Genomic DNA, 20,589 nt, shown 5'->3' with positions numbered 1-20,589 from the left:
AAACTTAAAAAAAAATTTTTTTAAATGAGGGAAGCTGGGGATGGTATATGAAGGAAGGAATTACAGTGGAACAAGGTTTGAGTCAAACAGTTTCCGACGTAAACAGCCACGGGCATTCAACCCCCCATCCCTCCTGATTTTTCCGGAGTCTCGTCAGTCAAAATAGTCAATCTGGTTTCAGTCAGCTCAGTTTGTGGGTATAGACAAGAGCTCAAAGGGAAAGGAGTAATTTAGTACTGAACAAGCATGAGGTCACACGGACTGAAGAGGAAAGATGGACCGAGCTTCCTCTTGCAAATCACGGCGCGTGACAGGTCAGGCGAAGGGGGACGGGGGCCTGCGCTGGGCGGCCATCTTGCTCCCTCTCAGCAACTGAAATTCTTCACCAGTATCTTGCCTTCTCCCCAAGTGAGAGAAGGCTGGCAGCGCCCGCGTCCCTGGCTGGGCCAAGCCTCTAGCTCTTTGTTAGTGTCTGGGGGGAGGGAACACTAAACGGCCTGCGTGGCAGGACACTTCCCAACCTTTGCCTGTCACCAAGAAGGACACCAAAATGGTCCTTTATTCACCAAGAACGAATACATCTGAAACAAACCCCGCCCTGCGTGAGGAACAGAGATAGGGACATGGCAAGACTAAGCAGAGTTGGCACCAGAGGAAGGCAAATTGGGGAGGGAAGGGTGACATTTTAGAGGATCAGAACTGTCAAATTTCGCTTCAATCAGGAACTTACGAATCCTTTTCTCTCCTGGCAAAGTACGTCAACCAACAAAAGCACTTCAGCCACCTCGCGTCTGTATGTACGATGTTGATAAAATAAAAAAACAAAAAGCCAAACAAAATGCTCAGAACTTGACATGCGAGGACAGAGTGGTTCCCATTTTAAGGAGTGCTTTGAGGCACCGCGTGTCCATGTTGGTTTTAGCGTCCTCCAATTTGACAGAGCTCCCTAAAAATAGCATTTAGAAGTAGCTAAAACAGGAGGGAGAATCAGGGTGGAAAAAGGGAAATTCTACACCTCCAACACTCTGCACATTTCTTTATTCCATGTCCTAGTAATTAACTGGGAAACAACTGAAGCAAAGAGTGTTTACTAGCCTCCACTTGAGAACTGCAGGGAGGCAGAGAGCTCCTGTCTTCCTCCTCAAGCATCTCCAGGCTTCCAAAATACGTATTTCCTAGCATCGGAAGGAAAAGTTTTGCAGACCGAGACAAGCCTATGTCACCCTAAACCCAGTGTCGTTTGCTCCGTAGGAAGAAAAGTCAGTCACAGAAGACCTCCAGACTGCCCATGCCATCACAGCCTCCACGATTACTGGTACACTTTAGACGAGGCTATGCCTGTAAGGCCATCTCAGGAGCACAGGCTTGCCAAACCAGCCATGGCCCACGTCCCCGGGATCCAAGTTGCTAAAATCCATCCCCAGGCACTTTGATGGAAGGCCCGGCACATTCCTCGGCTCCATTCGTCCTGTGACTTTTTAGAAAGCCCAAGGTTACATTCAAGGCTAAGGAATTAAGAGATCAATAATGAGCATTTCTCGCCCATTTATTTTCGTCAAGCATTTTTCTGTTTGTTTAATTCGAGAGACCTCAACCTTCAGGAATCTACCTGGTGTACTGGATTCAAACTGGCAAGTTCCAATCATTTCCAAGGAATGTATGGAAAGCTAGGTTGGTTTGGCAAATGGGGGAGATTCGTGCATTAAGCAGACACACATCCGCCAAATCCCGCAGAGCAGGTGGAAGATGGGCGCACAAACACTAGAATGCACATTTCTTTTCGCGGTTTTCCTCCTGCCCTGAACAAAGTGTCCCGGATATACATTTCATCACTTACACAGCTCGCACATACAGTTTCAGGGATGCCTGCCTGAAGGAGCTTAGGCTCCGGGAATGCAGGGTATATTGGGACCAGCACTGGTAATATCCCCGTTCACCATGACTCAGTCAAAGTAAGATACAAGACAAGAATTCATTCCTCAACCAATTATTTGAGGCAGCCATCTTCCTCAAAGTGGAATGAGGCTGACTTCTGCAGAGTCGTTTCCTGGGGAGAAAAAGAGCTCCCCCAGCCTAGGATGGATGGGTCCCCATACAGGATCCTATTGGATTGGAATTCTAGAATTTATACTGATAGGAAGCTGTCGGGGTTTTTTTTGTCGTTGTTGTTCGCTTGGCTGTTTTAGGTCCAAGGCCAACTGCATCAGCACCTGCACCCCATCTTCCATGCGGGAGACAGGAAGATCGACACCCACCCGCCCGGCCTAACTGGGAACAACACTGCCCTGGTCGGTTGGCTGAGCTGCAATGCCTCCCGTGGCTCAAGATGGCAACCGCGTCCCCGCCACGTCCCCACCCCGCCAGTGACAGGGCCTCTCCTGGGGACGAACACGCTCGGATCCCACGCTGCTTCCCGCCAGTTACCGGGTGCCGACGCGCCCCAGCCGCCGCCGCCCCCGCCCCCGAGCTCTGAGCCGCCCGCGTGGCCTGCAGCCGCCAAGGGCTCATCTCCCACACGACAGCACCACGACCAGGGCAACCGCGGGGCGCGCCCAACTCCTACACGCTGTGCCCAAAATGCGCGCGCCCCGACTCTCCAGGCCGCCTTCTCGGTGCCCGCGGGGAGAGAAGCGGCCGCTGCGCCGCCGCCTCCAGGGCTCCCGCCGTGCTGACCTCTCGGCCGGGCCTGGCCGCCGCCCCGTGGGCCTGGCGCCTGCAGGCCTCTGAACTCACCACTGGGACACCAAGCTACGGTGTTACAGGAGCCACAATTCCTTTATCGTCTTGTTGTTAAATCCAATTATCTTCTTTGAGGTTTTAGAGGCACATTTTAAGCCAAGTTCTGGAAACCTTGCCTACCCTAAGGAGGGTACCCTGGGAGGGGGGTGGAGTGGAGGGTGCTTAAGGAAAGCCCCACGGGCCAGACCCTACTGGCCCCTCCACGTCCCCGGGCGCCCAAAGCACCTTCCCGGACCTTAAAGCCGGGAGAGGCCGGGGCTCCAGCCTCCTTCCCGAGGCCAGGCAGCACCACTGGAAGGCAGGGGGCTCCCTGGACTGTTTGACCGGGCCTGACACAGAGGGCAATGGGCAAGAACTCGAGGGTCAGACCCCTGCACGAGCCTGGTGCTTTCTCTCCTAACACTCTGGCCCGCCAGTCACAGCACTGGTGTGTCACCTTTAAACCCACACTTCCCAGCATCCTAAACGCAGAGACCACCACGACCGAAGGTCTAAGCGTTCCTGTCCAAGATACCTTCTCTAAATGAAACCGGAGGGGACACAACTCCCCAACCGGAGAAAGCTTCCTGCTTCTAAAGAGCAGTTTGACGAGGGAATCCATTAATGCTTTGCCAGACTTGAGCCTAGAGTTGCACAACTTACAGAGCGAATCTTCAGGGCATCCCGGAGAACCACCAGGGCGAGGGGACACCTCACACCCGCCCACACCGTTTGAACAGTGGTATAATTTTAAAAGTGTATAAACCTTTTACAAGTCTGCCCACACGAAGCATCTTTCTGCCTTGGCCTGAGTAAAACGAGTGTAGATCTTTAACCGGGAACATAAACAAAACCTGACGTCTAAGCTCAGCTGCCGGGAGGGAGAATTCAACCAGCGCCCCCCAACCCCCAGGAGGGAGACTGTGGCAGATTCGAGACGCTCTTTCCCTCCCTTCACTCCCCCCCCCCCCATTGACCCTCATCTTCAAGTGATTGGACTCCATCTTTTCATTCCTGGGCTTCAAGATCGGTATTTAGCTCAATCATTCATTTTTCTAAAAGTGGAAGAGCATTCCCCGAATGTGCCAACTTCTAAGGTGCCTACCCCAGGCTCAAAAATGAAGGAAAAGAATGCCCCCTAGCTTAATATCTGGAAGGAAACTTAAAATGCGGCGCCTACAACCAGTAGATTAGAATTTCGGCTTTTTTCCAATAGGAGACGCCGGCTTAAGGCCATCAAGCAATAGCTCCGCCCTCGTCCCCAAATAACAGGTTAGGAGTGGAGGAGGCGGCACACTGCGCAAGCCCCGGCCCCGCTCGGTCCCGGCACACACGCGCTCCTGGTCTCCAAAGCCTCCGCCATCTCCCGCTTGCTTCCCCTGCCAGGCAGGACCCTCGCCACCGCACACACCACATCTCACGGGTTTGCGGGCGGACGGCGGCTTAAGTTACCGACCCTCCTGGCGGGGCCCGCTCCTCAAAGACTTTAGTCCCTTCCTCTGACGGGCCAAGGTGTAAGCGGAAGGCCTCACACGGTGCGGAAAGTAAGCGAGCGAGCTTCAGTCGACGGCCAAACGAGCGAAATCGAACCCAAAGCCTGCCCCGCAGCCCGCGGACTCTGCGCCGAGCGGCGGGGGGCTCCGGTTTTTCTCGAAGGGAAGTCCAGCCCGCGGCGCAGCGGGGTGGGGGCGCCTCCCCCCTCCGGGAAACCAATTCCCGCACGGATCGCGGGCGGGGCCGGCGGGGCCGGCCCGAGGGGCTGTCGTGCCAGCTCGGTGAGGCCCGTGGGCAAGGCCCCCCGACTCCCCCCACTCACAGGCGCGCACGTGCAAACCGGGTCCCCGCGGGCACACGCGCTGCCGACTCACAGCCGTGCGTGTCCGGGTCACACCCCAGTCCAAGGCCAGTCTGCCAGTCCGACAAGCAGGGACGCGAAAACGCGCTGACGGAGGGGCCTCACGACCCGGGGGGCGGGGGGGGGGGGGCGGCTGTGCTGTGCCTGCACCAGAGACCGCGTCTACACAGTCACACACACACCTTCCATCCCGCGTCTTAACAGCACACACGTGTTGTCAAACAGAAAAGAGGAAATCAAAGCCCCTAAGGGGGGAGTGTTCTCAAACCTCGGGGACCATCCAGGTAAGGGGGCGGGGGGGGGGGGTTCGCACACGCAAGCCAGCTGTATACACACGCGCGCGCGCGCACACACACGCACACACACACACACGGAGGCTACGGCGGCCACGACCAGCCACTGCACGAAACGAGACACGGAGAAGAGGGGACTCCGCGCCTTCCGGGGTCCCTCGCAGCAAGCACGCCGAGGCCAGACCTCGCCACACACGCTTCCCGGGGAACGACCTCCTCGGCGCCGACGACCGCCGCGTCGTCAGGGGAAAGACACGGGAGCCGGAGAGGACCCCCACCCCCACCCCGCTCCCTTCGCGTGGGGACCGGGGACGGAGGTCCTGGGGGGGGGGGGGCGCGAGCCCCCGCCCCCCACTCGCCGCCCCCCGCGCACTCACCTCGTCGTCGTGGTGCTGGCAGAAGCCCAGGCGCTCCGGAAACACGGACAGGATGGAGAAGGGCGCGCCGGGGAAGGGCGGCCCGAGCCCGAGCTGCTGCGCGGCAGCGGCGGCGGCGGCGGCGGCGGCGGCGGGACCCGGCGGGCCGCGCTCGATGTAGTGGTCCTTGGTGAGGCGCACGCGCTGGTGCGCGCGGACGCAGTTGTCGCACAGGTGCTCCTGGCAGTCCAGGCAGCGCGACGAGGCCGCGTTGCCCTCGTCGCACGAGCTGCAGCCGTGCGGCCGGCGCAGCAGCAGCGCGGACGGGGAGGCGGCCGGGGCGCCGGGCGCGGCGCGGGGCGGCGCGGGCGGCGGCGGCGCGGGCGGGAGCGGCGGCGGGGCCGAGGCGGGCGCGCGCGGGTGCGCGTGGTGCGCGTGGTGCCGGTGGTTGCTGTGGCCGCCCGCGCCCGCCGGGGCCCCGGCGCGCCCGTTCTTGGGCTGCGGCTCGTCGGCCGTGGCCACCACGGCGTCGAGCAGGTTGCTGAGGAGGAAGGCGGACGAGGGCAGCGCGTCCATGCCCGCCGCCTCGGCCAGCACGACTTTCTGGTCGCACACGGGGCAGCGCAGCTTGAGGGGCTCCCCGGGCGCGCCGCCGCCGCCGCCGGCCGCCGGCAGCCGGTGCGCCTCGAGGCACGGGCGGCAGAAGGCGTGCAGGCAGGGCAGGACGTGCAGGCGGCGCGCCGCGGCCCCCGGGCCCCCGCCGCCGCCGCCCGACGACGTGGACGTCTGCGAGGACGACGACGACGCGGACGAGCCGGAGGAGAGCGGCGCCGGCGAGCCGCACATCTCCTTGCACAGCAGGCAGATCTGGAAGTCGGTCTCGGGGAACGAAGCCATTTGCAGGCCGGCTCGGAGGCGGGAGGAGGCCGGAGAGGAAGAGGAGGAGGAGGAGGAGGAGGGGAGGAGAGCACCGCCGAGGCGGGTGGGGGGGGAGCCGCCGACTCACTCAGAAACACGCATCGAGCGGGCCTGCGAGCCAGGAGCCGGCCCCGGGGCGGCTCGGCGCGCCCCGCTTCGCCGCGTCCCGCCCGCGCGCCGCCGGCCCCGACGCTGCGGGCATCAAATGCCGCTGCCCGGAGGCGACACGGATTCCTGCCGGAGGACGCGAGGCTGCGTTGCCTTCAGGAGCGGGAGCGCCGAACAAGTCCCGACACGCGAGGGGCGAGCGGGGGCGGGGAGGTCAGAGGGCTCGCTGGAGCAGCCGAAGCGCGGTTCTCGCCAGCCCCGGGGAGAGGCCCCCCCCCCCACCCAAGGTGGAGTCCGCTGTGCAATCCGGGTCCCGACGGGGTGAAGCGGCGTTCGGCTCCGCGAGCGTTTGGTGCGTGGCTTTTCCTCCAACAGATTTAGTTCGTCTCTTCCCGGGAGAGGAAAGCCCCCCACCCTAGCCAAGGCGGCAGCGGCGCGACGGCCAGCCCGTGTGCCCCCGCGCGACGCCGGCCGCCCCGCCGCATGACGCGGCGGCCCGGGGCTCCTGGGTGGCCCGGCGTGCGGCGCTCGGGGCCGGCGCACGGCCGGGCGCGGCCTCCCCTGCCGGGCGGTCGGCCCCGCCGCAGCTGCAGCTAGTGGGGGCCCGGCCGCGGCCGCACGCGGGTAGTACGCACGCGCGCCCCACGCGCCTCGGTTCTCCCGCGCGCCCGCCTGGCCCGGCCGCGGCTGCCGGCGCTTAACACGCACGCGCGCCCCACGCGGCCCGGGGCCCTCGCGCCCCCGCCTCGCCGGGCCTTGGCGCCTCCCGCGCGCGCTCCTTCCCCTCCGGGTTAGCCGCGCTGCAGCGCGGGGCCGCAGGTCCCCGCGGGCCGGCCTGAATTATTCATCGGCAGGAAGATATTAGATGTACCCGCTGCCCGCTCCGCGCGAGCCGTCGTGCAATGCTATCCGAGCTCCGCGCGCGCCCCGCGCCCCTCCTCCTCACGTCCGTCCTCTCTGAAACCTTGGCAGCGAAGGGGGATCACATTTCCTTTGTCATCGGGCCATTTCGCCCTCGCCTTGGTCCCCCCTCCGATCCCGAGCCGCGGGGACGCAGCTTCCTCCGGGGCGCGCAGGAATCAGTGGAGCCGGCAGCAGCCCGGCGCGGTGAGCTCGGGAGCCGCGTGGCCCACGCCGCCGGCCCGCGTCATCTTCTCTCGGAGTCCCCGAGCGGGACTCGGGTGGCCTCGGCCGCGCCGCGCCTACTGGCCCTTGCTCGCGCCGTGCGCCCTGGCCTCCCGGGGCCGTGCACAACTCCCCTCCCCAATTCGGCCTGAGTGCGTGCACGCGCGCGCGTGCCCCCTCTTTCTCTGCTTTGCCGCCTCTTCCTCCTTCTCCTTCTCCTCCGCTCTCGGTACGCCGGTTATTGGGACTGATCGGAATTCGGAATCCTTTTAATCTCCAAAGGAGCAAACTCACTTCCGCCCGAGTGCTGGGAGGGGGCTGGGGGAGGGGACACAGGGGAGGGGGTTCCAGGCAAACAGGAAACATTAGCCCTCTCGGCACGGCTCGCTTTTGTGTGCTCCCTCCCTCCTCCCTCCGACCTCCTCCCTTCTCCAGGCCGCTGGGGAGATGAACGCCCCCGGGCTTCGGTGTGACGACCTTTGAAACCTTCCGAGCGAGGAGCGGAGAGCGACTCTTCCGTTTATTTAAAAAAGAAAAGATTTCATTTTGAATCCTGGTTCTACCGAGGCCGAGATCCACTGCCAGCGAGGTCTGGGTTCCCCCCCGCCCGCCCGCCCCCGAGAGACACACACACACACACACACACACACACACACACACACACACACACACACTTTTTTTTTTTTCCTTTTACGTTTTCTCAAGGACTCTGCGTATGATCCCCAAACACACACTTGTGTGTACTACTGGATGCGTGGAATTTAACGAATCTTGAATTCTGATCTGCAGACGAGCCAGTTTCCTTTGAGTTTAATGGGGGGTGGGGGGCAGAGGTCAGCGGTTCAGGGGAGGCTGCCCGGGGACGGCCCCGCGGCCATCTGGGTGGTTCCTCCGGCTGCCTGGGCAGTTCTGGGAGAGGAACTTGCTCGGCCCTGGAGAGAGGCTGGCTTAGAAGAGCACAGAAGGCCACATACCAGGGTCTAGAGGGCGTCTGGTCTGAAGGCCAACGGGTGAACAACTGTCCCCATCTTAACACGTCACGTTAGTGACATCTTGGGCCCTACCGGTACGGGCGACTACCTGGATGAATCTCGAAAACATCATGTTAGGAGAAGGAAGCCAAACACAAAAGAGTTCATACTGTGCGAGTCCATTCACAGGAAATTCTAGAACGTGCAAAACTAAGCCGTGGGGATAGGACCAGTACCCTTGGGGGTAAGGGATTTGGGCTGGGAAGGGGGGAGGATGGAACCTTCTGCAGGAAGGAAATAGAAATATACTGGTGTATACATTGGTCCAAACTTGTCAGTCTGCCATTTAAGATCTGTTCAACATTTCACTGTTTGTGAATTGTACTTCAATAAGAAGAAAAAAAATAACTTGGTGTTCAGCCTCAATAACCAAAATGATGAAGGAAAAAAAAAAAAAACACAACTATGTAAACATCCCCAGCTCCTCTGAGTTGGTTCATCAGAATTCAGGTAGTTTTCCAGGGAAAAATCAACCTGGAAAGAGCTCTCCAATCATCCCAGCTGAACAAATGTGCTTGAAGGCCTCGGGCTGCAGAAACAGCTCCCTTACAGGACAGATTCTTCCTGCGGCCCAAGTACTGTCCTGAGATGGAAGGAGCTTCAAGGTAGAAGAGCCTCACAGCCCCACAGGAAAGGCCCGGGTCCTCAGCTGCTCTTAGGAGCGCTCACCTCAGCCCCTGGACTGAATCCGGGCTCAGTGCACACTCACTGGGATGTGTGAGGAGTGGAAAAATCATCATCAGAGGAAACCATAACATATGTTCGTTGTATGTCAATAAAACTGGAAAACAACAAAACAGAGCCCCCCCCTTTTTTTTTACCATGAAATAGAAGTAAACATTTTATACTTTAAAGATGAGGGAGGGGCCCCTCTTGGTCCCATCTACTGCCAATCTGAGTTTCTTTCATAATTTGAGACGCACGTGTAAACATGTACATGCTCACACATGAATCTCCACACTGCTACAGAATTTTCTGCCATGCTGGCCTTGCTCCAGACGTGTTGTGTGTATTTCTGGGTTTGTTTCTTTTCCTTTCTCTGGTTGTTTTTAATTCCTTTTTTTTTTTTTTTTTTTTTTGGTTTTGTTTTAAACAAAAACAAGAGGAAAACAGATGGGGGAAGAGAACTGCCAGAAGGAAGATGGCCCCAGAGGGTCAGAAAAGGGATGGGCCACCAGCCCCCTGGACGCCCTGTTGGATAGCCTCACCCTCAAGCAGCTAAAAAGGTTAAAAAAAAAAAAAAAAAAAAAAAAAAAAAAGATGCCAAGGGGGAAAGACTCATCTGTCCTCCAGGTCCTACGGCTCTAAGCCAGTTTGCTAGCGGATGGCCCAGACGAAAAGCCAGTTGAGACACCCCGGTGGAGCAGGAAGGTGTAACTCCAGGAACAGGAATCACACCTGACCGCGGTTGGCGGGCTGGTTTCCTGGAGACGATTCCCCACAATAAACCAAAAAGAAAAGAAAGGAGAAAGCAAGCAGGGAGAAAAAAGGTCTTGCTTCCTTATGGTGAAGTACCTTCCCTTTCTTTCCTTTCTTGAATTGGCAGGACACTGCCAGGAAACAGGGCTGCGGTGTAAATGGTTCATGCAGCACATTCCGAGTTTCCATTAAGACAACTTGTAGGAAATCGGGGAATCTTTGCAGCAAGTAATTAACCCCACTGCTATGGAAATACAGTTAAGGTTTTGAAATACGGTATAGCGATAAAGGACAAATTGGGATGAGACTTCCTAAGGCTATTGCTTACTCATGAGAGGAAGGAGAGCCACGTACCCAGACGAAGAGCCCAAGACGGTCCCCTGCTATAAACGAGTATTAAATTTTTCACTGCCATCCTAGCTAATAAACACCCTTCCTAAGCAAGCAGCCTTCCAGCTTTCCCTCCACTGGTTAACATCAGAAAGGGACTACATGTTCTTTCCTGAGTCCTGAAAATACATCGTTTGTATTTTAACAGCCGCTTTTAAAAAGAAACCCGCCCTAAAAATAGGTAGACGGTAAATGTGCATTTTTTCTCGAATTCATCTGTAGTCCTGTTTTGTTTTCAAGGGTGACACAGGACCTTGCTGCTGTCTCAGACCTGGGGGCGGGGGGAGTGGCGAGACCACATTTCCATCATCTGCTTTTTTCATCTGGTCCTTTAATTAAATATTTGATGCATCCGCTGGTTCTGATGTCAAAATTGCACCTTTCACTCAGCATCCTGAGGGTACATTTACATAATTTTGAAGTACATAAATCACCAGAGTATTCTTTTCAGACATTAAACAAATATTACATCACAATTACTATTTTGAGCCATGCTGGGGGGGGGGGGGGGGTGTACCAGCTTAACAGACAGCTGTTGAGTCATTCATTGCCTGCCTCCTGCCAGTTGAGGTGGGGGGGGGAGGAGCTCTGCACACCTGGCCAACTCTTGACTCCATACCCTGACTCTGGCCTTGAGATCATTTGACAGAAGCGCATCAGCTGCTCTCAACAACCCTGAGTTCAGAATAGCAGCAAGGGAGGGGATATAATGTAAACTCTAGTTACCCAGAAATTGACGAGACTATGGTAGAGACACTTGAATTGTACACAGGAAAAGTAAAAATCGCTAGGTAGCTTTAGTAGTTCAAAGTAGTTCAGAGCTCAGCTAGGCTTACCTCCCATCTCCACCACTCTGCTGTATGACTTTGACCAAGTTAGTTAACCTCCCTGTCTCAGATTTCTCATGCTTGTAACGCGACTGGTGCAAACACGTAGCTCGTCAGGGATAAGCGAGCTATTAAGTGTACGATTTTTAGTATAGCACCAATGACACATAAATGCCCAAGCACATATTTCAATAATAGCTTTTTGTATTTATTTTTTTAATGTTTATTTTCTAAAGCTTTATTCACTTTTCAGAGATGGAGAGAGACAGAGCACGAATGGCAGAGGGGCAGAGAGACAGGGAGACACAGAATCCGAAGCGGGCTCCAAGCTGTCAGCACAGAGCCCGACGCCGGGCTCGAACTCGCAGACCGTGAGGTCATGACCTGAGCCAAAGTTGGTGCTCAACCGACTGAGCCACCCAGGCGCCCCTTGAACATTAGCTTTTTATCATCATTATTCGGTGAGTGCCTGCCACTTAAATCTATCATTGCTTCATCACTACCTTCCGCTGGCCCTCCACGTCTCATACAACCAATTGTGTCCTCCTTCCCCTCTAACACAGTGGCCATCTCTCCTCCTGTCACTCTCCCCTCCAGCGCCCACTGTGGCCCGCCGTTTTTAAGCTGAGCTCCCAGCCTAGATTTTCTAAAATGAAATGTGTACCTTTCATAAGGGGGCAAAGAACAACAAAGGTTGTTTTAAAGACCAATATAGCAGAAAATCAAAATATGTATAAGCCTGTGCAGCTTCTCATTCCAAATGCTCTCTGATTTTGTAGCTGAAGGTCTCTATGCCATTTAAGTTTTCCTTTTTTCAGCGCAACCCTGACCCTCACTCATTCCACCTGCTCCCGATTCCACCTGGTCCCTCTTACCTAAAAGTTAACTCAAATTGCTTAACCTGATGGCCAAAGATCTCTGTGCTCTGTCCCAGACCTCCCTTTCCACCACCCTTCCACGTAAACCCCTTTCCACCACCTATCAATGGACAGCTAACACTGCTTCAGACTCACTGTCTGTTTTCTGCCCTGGCTGTTCTGTGTCTCCCGGACTTCCAGAGCTTTTACTGAAAGCTGCGGTCTATTGCCTCTCTCCTAGAGTCTGGCTTGGGCCAACAGAATATGGCAGAAGTGACGCTATGCCTCTTCTGAGCCCAATCTTTTTTTTTTTTTTTTATTGTGAGGTTTAATTTATTTATTTTGGGAGAGAGAGAGAAGGAGAGGGAGGGAGGGGCAGAGAGAGAGGGAGACACAGAATCCGAAGCAGCTCCAGGCCCTGAGCTGTCAGCACAGAGCCCGACGCGGGGCTCGAACCCACGAACCGAAAGATCACGACCTGAGCCGAAGTCGGACGCTTGACCGAGTCACCCAGGGGCCCTCATTGTGGTTTTATTTGCATTTCCCTAATATCTAATGATATTGAGCTTCTTTTCGTGTGTTTATTTGTAAATGATGAAACTGTTCACAGCTTCAGCCTCTTTTGAGGGGGTTCTTTTATTATTGACTGTTTTATTATTATTTGAGAGTTCTTTATATATTTTTGGATATAAATCCTTTATCAGATGCCTGCTTTGCAAAGATTTTTCTCCCAGACTATTGCTTATGTTTGCATTCTCTTTTGTGTTAACTTAAAATTTTGAGGGGCGCCTGGGTGGCTTAGTCGGTTAAGTGTCCGACTTTGGCTCGGGTCATGATCTCACGGTTTGTGAGTTCGAGGCCCACGTTGGGCTCTGTGCTGACAGCTCAGAGCTTAGAACCCGCTTAATGTTCTGTGTCTCCCTCTCTCTCTGCCCCTCCCCTGCTCACACTCTGCCCTCTGTCTCTCAAAAATAAACATAAAAAAACTTTTCAAAATTTTGATGAAGTCCAACTTATTCAATTTATTGATTTATTCTTTTATGGGTTGTGCTTTGATGATCTAAAAAATCCTCCTCTAGGCCTTGTTTTCCTCTTCTGTAAAATTGGGATAAAGATAGAGAGATCCTGGCTTTCTGGATGATTATGAGGATTAAATGAGATAATGCTTTAAAGTATTCAGCTCAGAACCGGGTACATGGGAAAGCTCAGAAAACGATGGTGATGCATGCTATTATTATTACTAATTACACTCCCCCCCCCACCCCCGCCCCAGGTACTTTGATGCTGCATCATCTGCAATGTCATTACCCTCCACCTCATCCATCTAAGCCCACCCATCCTGACTCACAACCCAGGGTCGGAAGTCCTTTCTCCTCCCTCCCCTCCCACCCTCACTGCATTCAGCGGTTACCTCCCTTGTGAAATCTGCCACGTTTGCCTGTGGGAGGAGTTTGTAGGAACTGTGATCCCCAAGTTGTTCATTTCATGCCTCCCTGTGTCCTCGGTTTTTAGTAGTGTCCTCTCACAAGGGCTCTGGCATAGCCATGTGATTTGCTTTGATTAATGGGACGGTAGTAAATGTGACAAAAGCAGAAACCTGCAAGTCTTTGAGTGACGCTCAGCCCTCTGCGGCACCACGGTGGCTCAGTCGGTTAAGCTGGTTAAGCTTCCGACTTCGGCTCAGGTCACGATCTCGTGGTTTGTGGGTTCGAGCCCCGCGTCGGGCTCTGTGCTGACGGCTCGGAGCCCGGAGCCTGCTTCGGATTCTGTGGCTCCCTCTCTCTCTGCCCCTCCCCTTCTCGCACGCGCTCTCTCTCTCAAAAATAAATAAATATTTTAAAAAAATGGAGCTCAGCCCTCTTGTTGCTCTTGAACCCCTGTGATCGCCTGGGCCAACCTGTTGGGAGGATGAGAGACACGGAGGCCAGGTACACCTTCTCCCCACCCCGATGCCTGGCCAACTAACACACATGTGAATGAGGCTGTGCAGGACAGCCAGCCTCCAGCCTACCTGCCAACTGACGGGAGGGGGGACTTACCCAAGTCAATGCAGCGAGACAATGAGGCAATAGGTGACGTCACTCGACGAGTGTTTCCTGAGCACCTACTATGTGCCAGACTTTGGGAATTCACCGTGAAGGAGGAGACAGATGGTGTACACATGAACGAATGTGGAGTGCAAGTCCCAGCTGGGTCGGAACTGAGATGAAAGGGTGTGGATTTCCTAATAGGTTGAATGAGAGAAAGATGGGCACCTGGGTGGCTCGGTGGGTTAAGCATCTGACTCTTGATTTCACCTCAGGTCATGATCTCAGGATTCCTGAGCTTGAGCCCCATGTTGGCCTCTGCACTGACCTGTGCAGGGCCTGCTTGGGATTCTCTCTCGAAAAGAAAGAAAAGAAAAAAGAGAAGAGAAGAGAAGAGAAGAGAAGAGAAGAGAAGAGAAGAGAAGAGAAGAGAAGAGAAGAGAAGCGAAGCAAAGAAAAGAGAAAGAGAAAAGAAAAGGAAAGAGAAAAGAGAAAGAGGAAAGAGAAAAGAGAAAGAAAAAAGATGAAAGAAAGAAGAGAACAGAAAAGAAAAAGAAAAGAAAAAAGGAAAGGAAAGGAAAAGAAAGGATGGAAAGGAAAGGAAAGGAAAAGAAAAGAGGACAGAAAAGAAAAAAGGACAGGAAAGGAAAGGAAAAGATGGAAAGGAAAAGAAAAGAGAGAAAAGAGAAATAAAAAGAAAAAAGAGAAAGAAAAAGAAAAGAGAACAGAAAAAAAGAAAAGAAAAAAGAAAAGAGGACAGAAAGGAAAAAAGGAAAGGATGGAAAGGAAAAGAAAGGATGGAAAGGAAAGGAAAGAAAAGAGGACAGAAAAGAAAAAAGGAAAGGATGGAAAGGAAAAGAAAGGATGGAAAGGAGGAAAGGAAAAGAGGGCAGAAAAGAAAAGAAAAAAGAAAAGAGGACAGAAAAGAAAAAAGGACAGGAAAGGAAAAGATGGAAAGGAAAGGAAAAGAGAGAAAAGAGAAAGAAAAAGAAAAAAGAGAACAGAAAAAAAGAAAAAAGAAAAGGATGGAAAAGGAAAGAAAAGATGGAAAGGAAAGGAAAAGAAAAACGAAAAGAGGACAGAAAAAAAGGAAAGGATGGAAAGGAAAAGAAAGGATGGAAAGGAAAGGAAAGGATGGAAAGGAAAGGATGGAAAGGAAAGGATGGAAAGGAAAGGATGGAAAGGAAAGGATGGAAAGGAAAGGAAAGGAAAGGATGGAAAGGAAAGGATGGAAAGGAAAGGATGGAAAGGAAAGGAAAGGAAAGGAAAAGAAAAAAGAAAATAGAAAGACTGAAGTCAGGAAGCAGAAGAGGGGGTGACTCCAAGGTTTTTGGCCTGAGCGGTTGGATAAATGGGGACACTGGGAGCTCGAGCGGGTTTATGGCGGAATCAATACCAAACGGATCGTGCGGTTCCCGGGAGGGACCAACGCGGTGCCTGGGGAGATCGTGCCGGCGCTCCTCGGGGGCCCGTGTGCCCCCAACCCCCCGTTGCCCGCCCTGCCCTGCTCGGTCCCGGGTCCCAGAGGCGGCCTGGCACCGGCACGGCCCGCGTTCCGGGGTCGGTCGGCTTCCGAAGGGGTCTGGCCGGCGGACGGGGGCGTGGGGAGGAGCGAAGCACCGGGCCCTTGCCCCCGTCGTCCCTCTCCGCCCGGGGCGGCCCGGCTGCTGTCGCGCGGCGGCCGCCTCTCTTCCGCGGCTCCGGCGCCGCGTCTTCCGCCAAACCTGTCCCCTAGACTCCGGCTGTGACCAACACGTCGGGTCGTCCTGTCCTCCCGGCTCGGCCCCGCGAGGGGGCTCGCGGGCCCGGCTGGGAAGCAGGCAGACACCGCGCGCGACCCGCCCCGGGCGGCCTCACGGGCCCCGGGCGCTCACCTCGGGCCTCGCCCGCTCCGAGCGCCGCGCTTCCGGGCCAGACGCGCCCGCCGCCCGCGGGGAGGGGTTTTCACGCCGCGCGCGGGCTCCCCCTTCGGGGCCCGGCCCCGAGCCGCACGCAGCCTCCCCGAAGCCGCTCGGCGGCGCCTCGGCCGCCCAGCCCGCCGCCTTTGCCCGACGTGCCCCTGCCGAGGATCGCGGCCGCGCCGACCGCGTCCCACCTCCGGGCCGGGCCGGGCCGGGCCGGGCCCGCCGTCCCGCTCAGCGCTCACCGCGTTTTCCTGGGAGGCTGGTGCTCGGCCTCCGAAACCTCCCGCTTCCGCGGTCCCGGCCGGGGCGGGGGGCGCTTCCGGCGGGTTCCCTCCCCAGACCCGGGCCCGAACGCGCGCGTCGCTGCTGCCACTCGGGTTCTGCCGGACCGGACCACACCCCGCGGAACCGTCGTCCGTGCTCGTCCCGCGTTCCAAACCGCCGGCTCCCCGGAGGCGGGGGCCAGTCGCGCGCCGCGGGCACCAGTGACCCTCCGTGACTCTTCGTCGCACGATGGCCCCGGGTTTCCGGCGACCGCAGGCAAGGGCCTTAGGTCTCCCCGTCTGGTCACGAGCGTCTTAGGGGGACCCCTCGAGCGGTCTGCTGGAACCCCCCTGAGGGTGTTATCAGGCAGGAGGAACCCGGGAAGTGTGGTCGTCAGACGTGAGCATGCTGTTCACCTGCCCCCACGGCACCTCCTTTCTCTCTTTCTTTTTTGTTAGCGTTTGTCTCTTCTTAGGCTTATTTAGTTTCTCTCGTTTTTATTTTTGTTTACTTTGTATTTTGAAATCATTTGATTTTTTTATGTTGGGAGAGAGCGCATGTGTGCACACGTGCAAGCAAGGGGAAGGGGCTGGGGGGAGGAGAGAGAGAGAGAGGGAGCACAAGAATGGGGGGAAGGGTAGAGACAGAAAATCCCAAGCAGGTTCCATGACGTCAGCACAGACCTGAGCTGAGATCGTGACCCGAGCCAAGATTAAGAGTTGGACATTTAACTGACTGAACCACCCAAGCACCCCTCCTATTATTTTTTTAAGGAATCTCCAAGTGCCAACATGGGGCTCGAACTCACAGCCCCAAGATCAAAAGTCACGTGCTGCACCCACTTAACCCGCCAGGTGCCCGTTATGCCTGTAATATGATTATACATTAATACATATGTATTCCATGTACAAATGGATGTATTATACACAGTTAGCCTTGAACACCGTGGGGTTAGGGGCACCGACCCCCGTGACGTTGAAAATCCGTGGATAACATTTGACTCCCCTAAAACGTAACTACTAACAGCCTACTGATGACCCGAAGCCTTACCAATAACATCAGCAGTCAATGAACACATATCTTGTATGTTACGTGGATTATAAACTGCATTCTTACCATAAAGGAAGCTAGAGAAAAGGAAACGTTACTGAGAAAATACATGTGCAGAACTGTACTGAATTAATGGAGAAAAATCCGCACATGAGTGGAGCCAGTGCCGTTCAAACTCCTGGTGTTCAAGGGCCGTGTGTGTGTGTGTGTGTGTGTGTGTGTGTGTGTGTACATAATTCTATAAATATAACTTAGAAAACTTTTTTTATTTTTGAAACAGAGAGAGACAGAGCATGAGTGGGGGAGGGACAGAGAAAGAGGGAGACACAGAATCAGAAGCAGGCTCCAGGCCCTGAGCCTTCAGCACGCGGCCTGACGCGGGGCTCGAACCCACAAACCGTGAGATCATGACCCGAGCTGAAGTTGGACGCCCAACCAAGTGAGCCACCCAGGGGCCCAGTTTTAAACCGTTAAAGTAATCTAGAGTAAACAAAAGCAAATATACTTGGTAACAGAAGAAGAAAAAGCAATCCCAATAGATGTTCCCCAACAATGGTGAGATTGTTAAGTATGGGATACTCAGTTAAAAGAAATGTTACGTAGTCAACTAAAAGCAATGTAAATGAATTCTATGTGAAAATATGGAAGACCACTTGTGATAAAGCATTTATGAAGAAAAAAGAATACAAAATTCTTCACAAGTTTTGATACTATTATAAAAGTACATAATCTATGTTTTTAAAATTTTTTCTTAAAAAAACTTTTTTTAACGTTTATTTATTTTTGAGAGAGACAGAGCATGAACAGGGGAGGGGCAGAGAGAGAGAGGGAGACACAGAATCTGAAACAGGCTCCAGGTTCTGAGCTGTCAGCACAGAGCCTGACACAGGGCTTGAACCCATGAACCACAGGTTCATAACCTGAGCCCAAGTCGGACGCTTAACCAACTGAGCCACCCACGCGCCACATATAACTTTATGTATCTAATTGTTTTTCTGAACCATTTGGAAGGAGATATGATACCCTTCTACTTGTAATCAGTTCCTTGTGCATTTCCTAAGAATACAAACATTATTTTACAGAACCCAAGTACGCTTACCGAAATCGGGACATGTCACATTGATACAATGCCGTTATCTAATCCGCAGACTGTCCTAATAATGTCCTTTCTGGGCATGTCTGGTTTTGCCTTCCCAGGGCCCTGCGTCTCCTGTCCCCTTTAACCTGGCACGGAACCCCCCCGACCCTTTGTGACACTGTTGAAGCATCCAGGCCACTTGTCCCCTCCCAGGGTTCAAACACCCCCCACGATTTTACCTCTCACCGTGCTGCTGTTACCAAATCTTGTCGTGCAGACCCAGGGGAGGGGGGCTCTTTTCAGGGCCTCGTAAAACCTTAAATAAGCGACATGAACAAATTCCACTGTGACCACTATCTTGTTAAAATTCCTTAAAAAAGTGAACTCTTTGGGCCCAAAGGACCTTAACAAAAGCCAGGTTGTCCTGGTCTTTGCTGCTCCTCAAAGGGTTTTACGTGCCGTTTAATGATTTTTCGCGAATAGTTTTTCTTGCCCCTAAAGTTGGATTAATTGAATTTTAATTCGGTGGGATCACCCTCTAAAAAAAGAAACGCGGGCTTTGCGGCTCTAGTTAAGGCCACGAGACCTAATTAAGACCTTCTCCAGCAGACTGGGATGTCTGAAGGGTGGAAAATCCAGGCATGCAGCCGCCTAAACTCACCTCTACTTTGGGTTGTAATGAAAAGAATCCCAGGGGTGCCTGGGTGGCTCAGTCGGTTGAGCACCCGACTTCGGCTCAGGTCATGATCTCGCTGTTCGTGAGTTCGAGCCCTGCATCGGGCTCTGGTGCTGACAGCTCAGAGCCTGGAGCCTGTTTCGGATTCTGTGTCCCTCTTTCTCTCCGCCCCTCCCCTGCTTGTGCTCTGTCTCTATCTTTCAAAAATGAATAAACATAAACAAAAATTGAAAAAGAAAAGAATCCCCTTTTCCTTCTGGGAAAGGAAAGCCCAATGGCCTATGAAAGGAAAGCCGCCCCCCCCCCAACCCGTAGCATTCTCCAGCATCATCCAGGCACCCTCTGGTGGGGGGCGGGGGGGGGGGAGGTATAGGCCTAAATGGCTCCTGTGGCTCGGGTTACCTTCATGTTCCCCCATTTGTCCTGACCCTTTCAGAACTCTATTTTCATTTACAACAAACAAACAAAACCTTTTCATTTTGATTTTAAAAAACCTTTGGGGAGGCGTGCCTGGGTGGCTCAGTTAAGCATCCGACTTCAGCTCAGGTCATGATTTCCGGGTCTACGAGTTCGAGCCCCGTGTCAGGCTCTGGGCTGATGGCTCAGAGCCTGGAGCCTGCTTCCGATTCTGTGTCTCCCTCTCTCTCTGCCCCTCCCCCGCTCGCGTTCTGTCTCGTCTCTCTCTAAAAATGGGTAAACATTAGAAAAAGAAAAAACCTTTGGGGCAGCTGGGTGGCTCAGTCAGTTGAGCGTCGGACTCTGTCTCTTGAGAGGTAGGTCTTGATCTCCCGGTTTAGGAGTTCGAGCACCGAATCAGGTTCTGCACTGTCAGTGCAGAGCCTGCTGGGGATTCTCTCTCTCTTTTACTTATTTAATCTTCACCGATCTGGTACTTAATAAGAGCCAGGCACTGTTACCAGCGCTTTACAAATATGACCTCATAGAAGCTTCATAACAGGCCTCCGAGGTTCATGGTATTACACTCCCATTCTGCAGATGAGGAAACTCTAGCAAGAGAGGTGAGTAAGTTGCCCGAGGTCACACAGGAAGGAGTGCCCCTGAGACTCGCACCCAGGCGATTAGGCTCTAGAGTCTGTGTGTTTCCCACCTTCCCTGAAGCCAGCTCCAGGAGGAGACGGCATCCAAGTGGATGCATCACCGACAAACTGGAAAGAAAGCAAAGTGGGTCTCTTCCCAAAGGAAACCCATCTTTTGCCCAGTTTGAGAGTTTCATTGGGTGTCATGCCTGGGCAGTGTCTTCACTGGGCCCTTCGCCAACCCCGCCCTCCCCGGGGAGCCCTCTCCACGGGGACAGCAGGAATCTTGTCCAACAGGCTCCTCGGTCCTACTGATGACTGTGGCAACAGGAGCCATGGGGTCCAAGAACTGGGAGGAGGCTTCTATCTTTGTATCCCCTCCCATCCCTGCCCATCTGCAGATTCATTTAGCCCTGAGGTGAGTTAGAAGCTCCCCGAGATCTCCCCTCAACTGCACATGGGACAACCCCAACTCAAGACTCCTATCCACCCTGCATCTCACCAGATGTGGGTCAAGCATGAACCGCTCCGGGCCAGTCGTCTCTCACCTCTGTGGCCCTTCTCCGATCCTAGCAGGTCTCCTCCAACCAACATTTTGGCCACTGCCTGGGTCTGCTCCCCAGATCTCCCACATCTTTCCCTGGCCTGTGTTTGCT

The 20,589-nt window shown here is 54.5% G+C and overlaps 1 protein-coding gene across 1 annotated transcript in view; it reads right to left on the bottom strand.

The window, feature by feature from the left end:
• Positions 1-6,119, bottom strand: part of TRIM71 (tripartite motif containing 71) — a 65,984-nt gene extending 59,865 nt beyond the window's left edge. The window contains exon 1 of the mRNA XM_042956022.1: positions 5,244-6,119. Within this exon, the coding sequence (XP_042811956.1) occupies positions 5,244-6,119 (876 nt within the window). The remainder of the gene's footprint in view (positions 1-5,243) is intronic.
• Between the last annotated feature and the right edge of the window lie 14,470 nt (positions 6,120-20,589).

Source organism: Panthera leo, chromosome C2, assembly GCF_018350215.1.
Source record: "Panthera leo isolate Ple1 chromosome C2, P.leo_Ple1_pat1.1, whole genome shotgun sequence".
Lineage (NCBI taxonomy): Eukaryota > Metazoa > Chordata > Mammalia > Carnivora > Felidae > Panthera > Panthera leo.
This window is presented reverse-complemented; position numbering and strand designations above follow the sequence as displayed.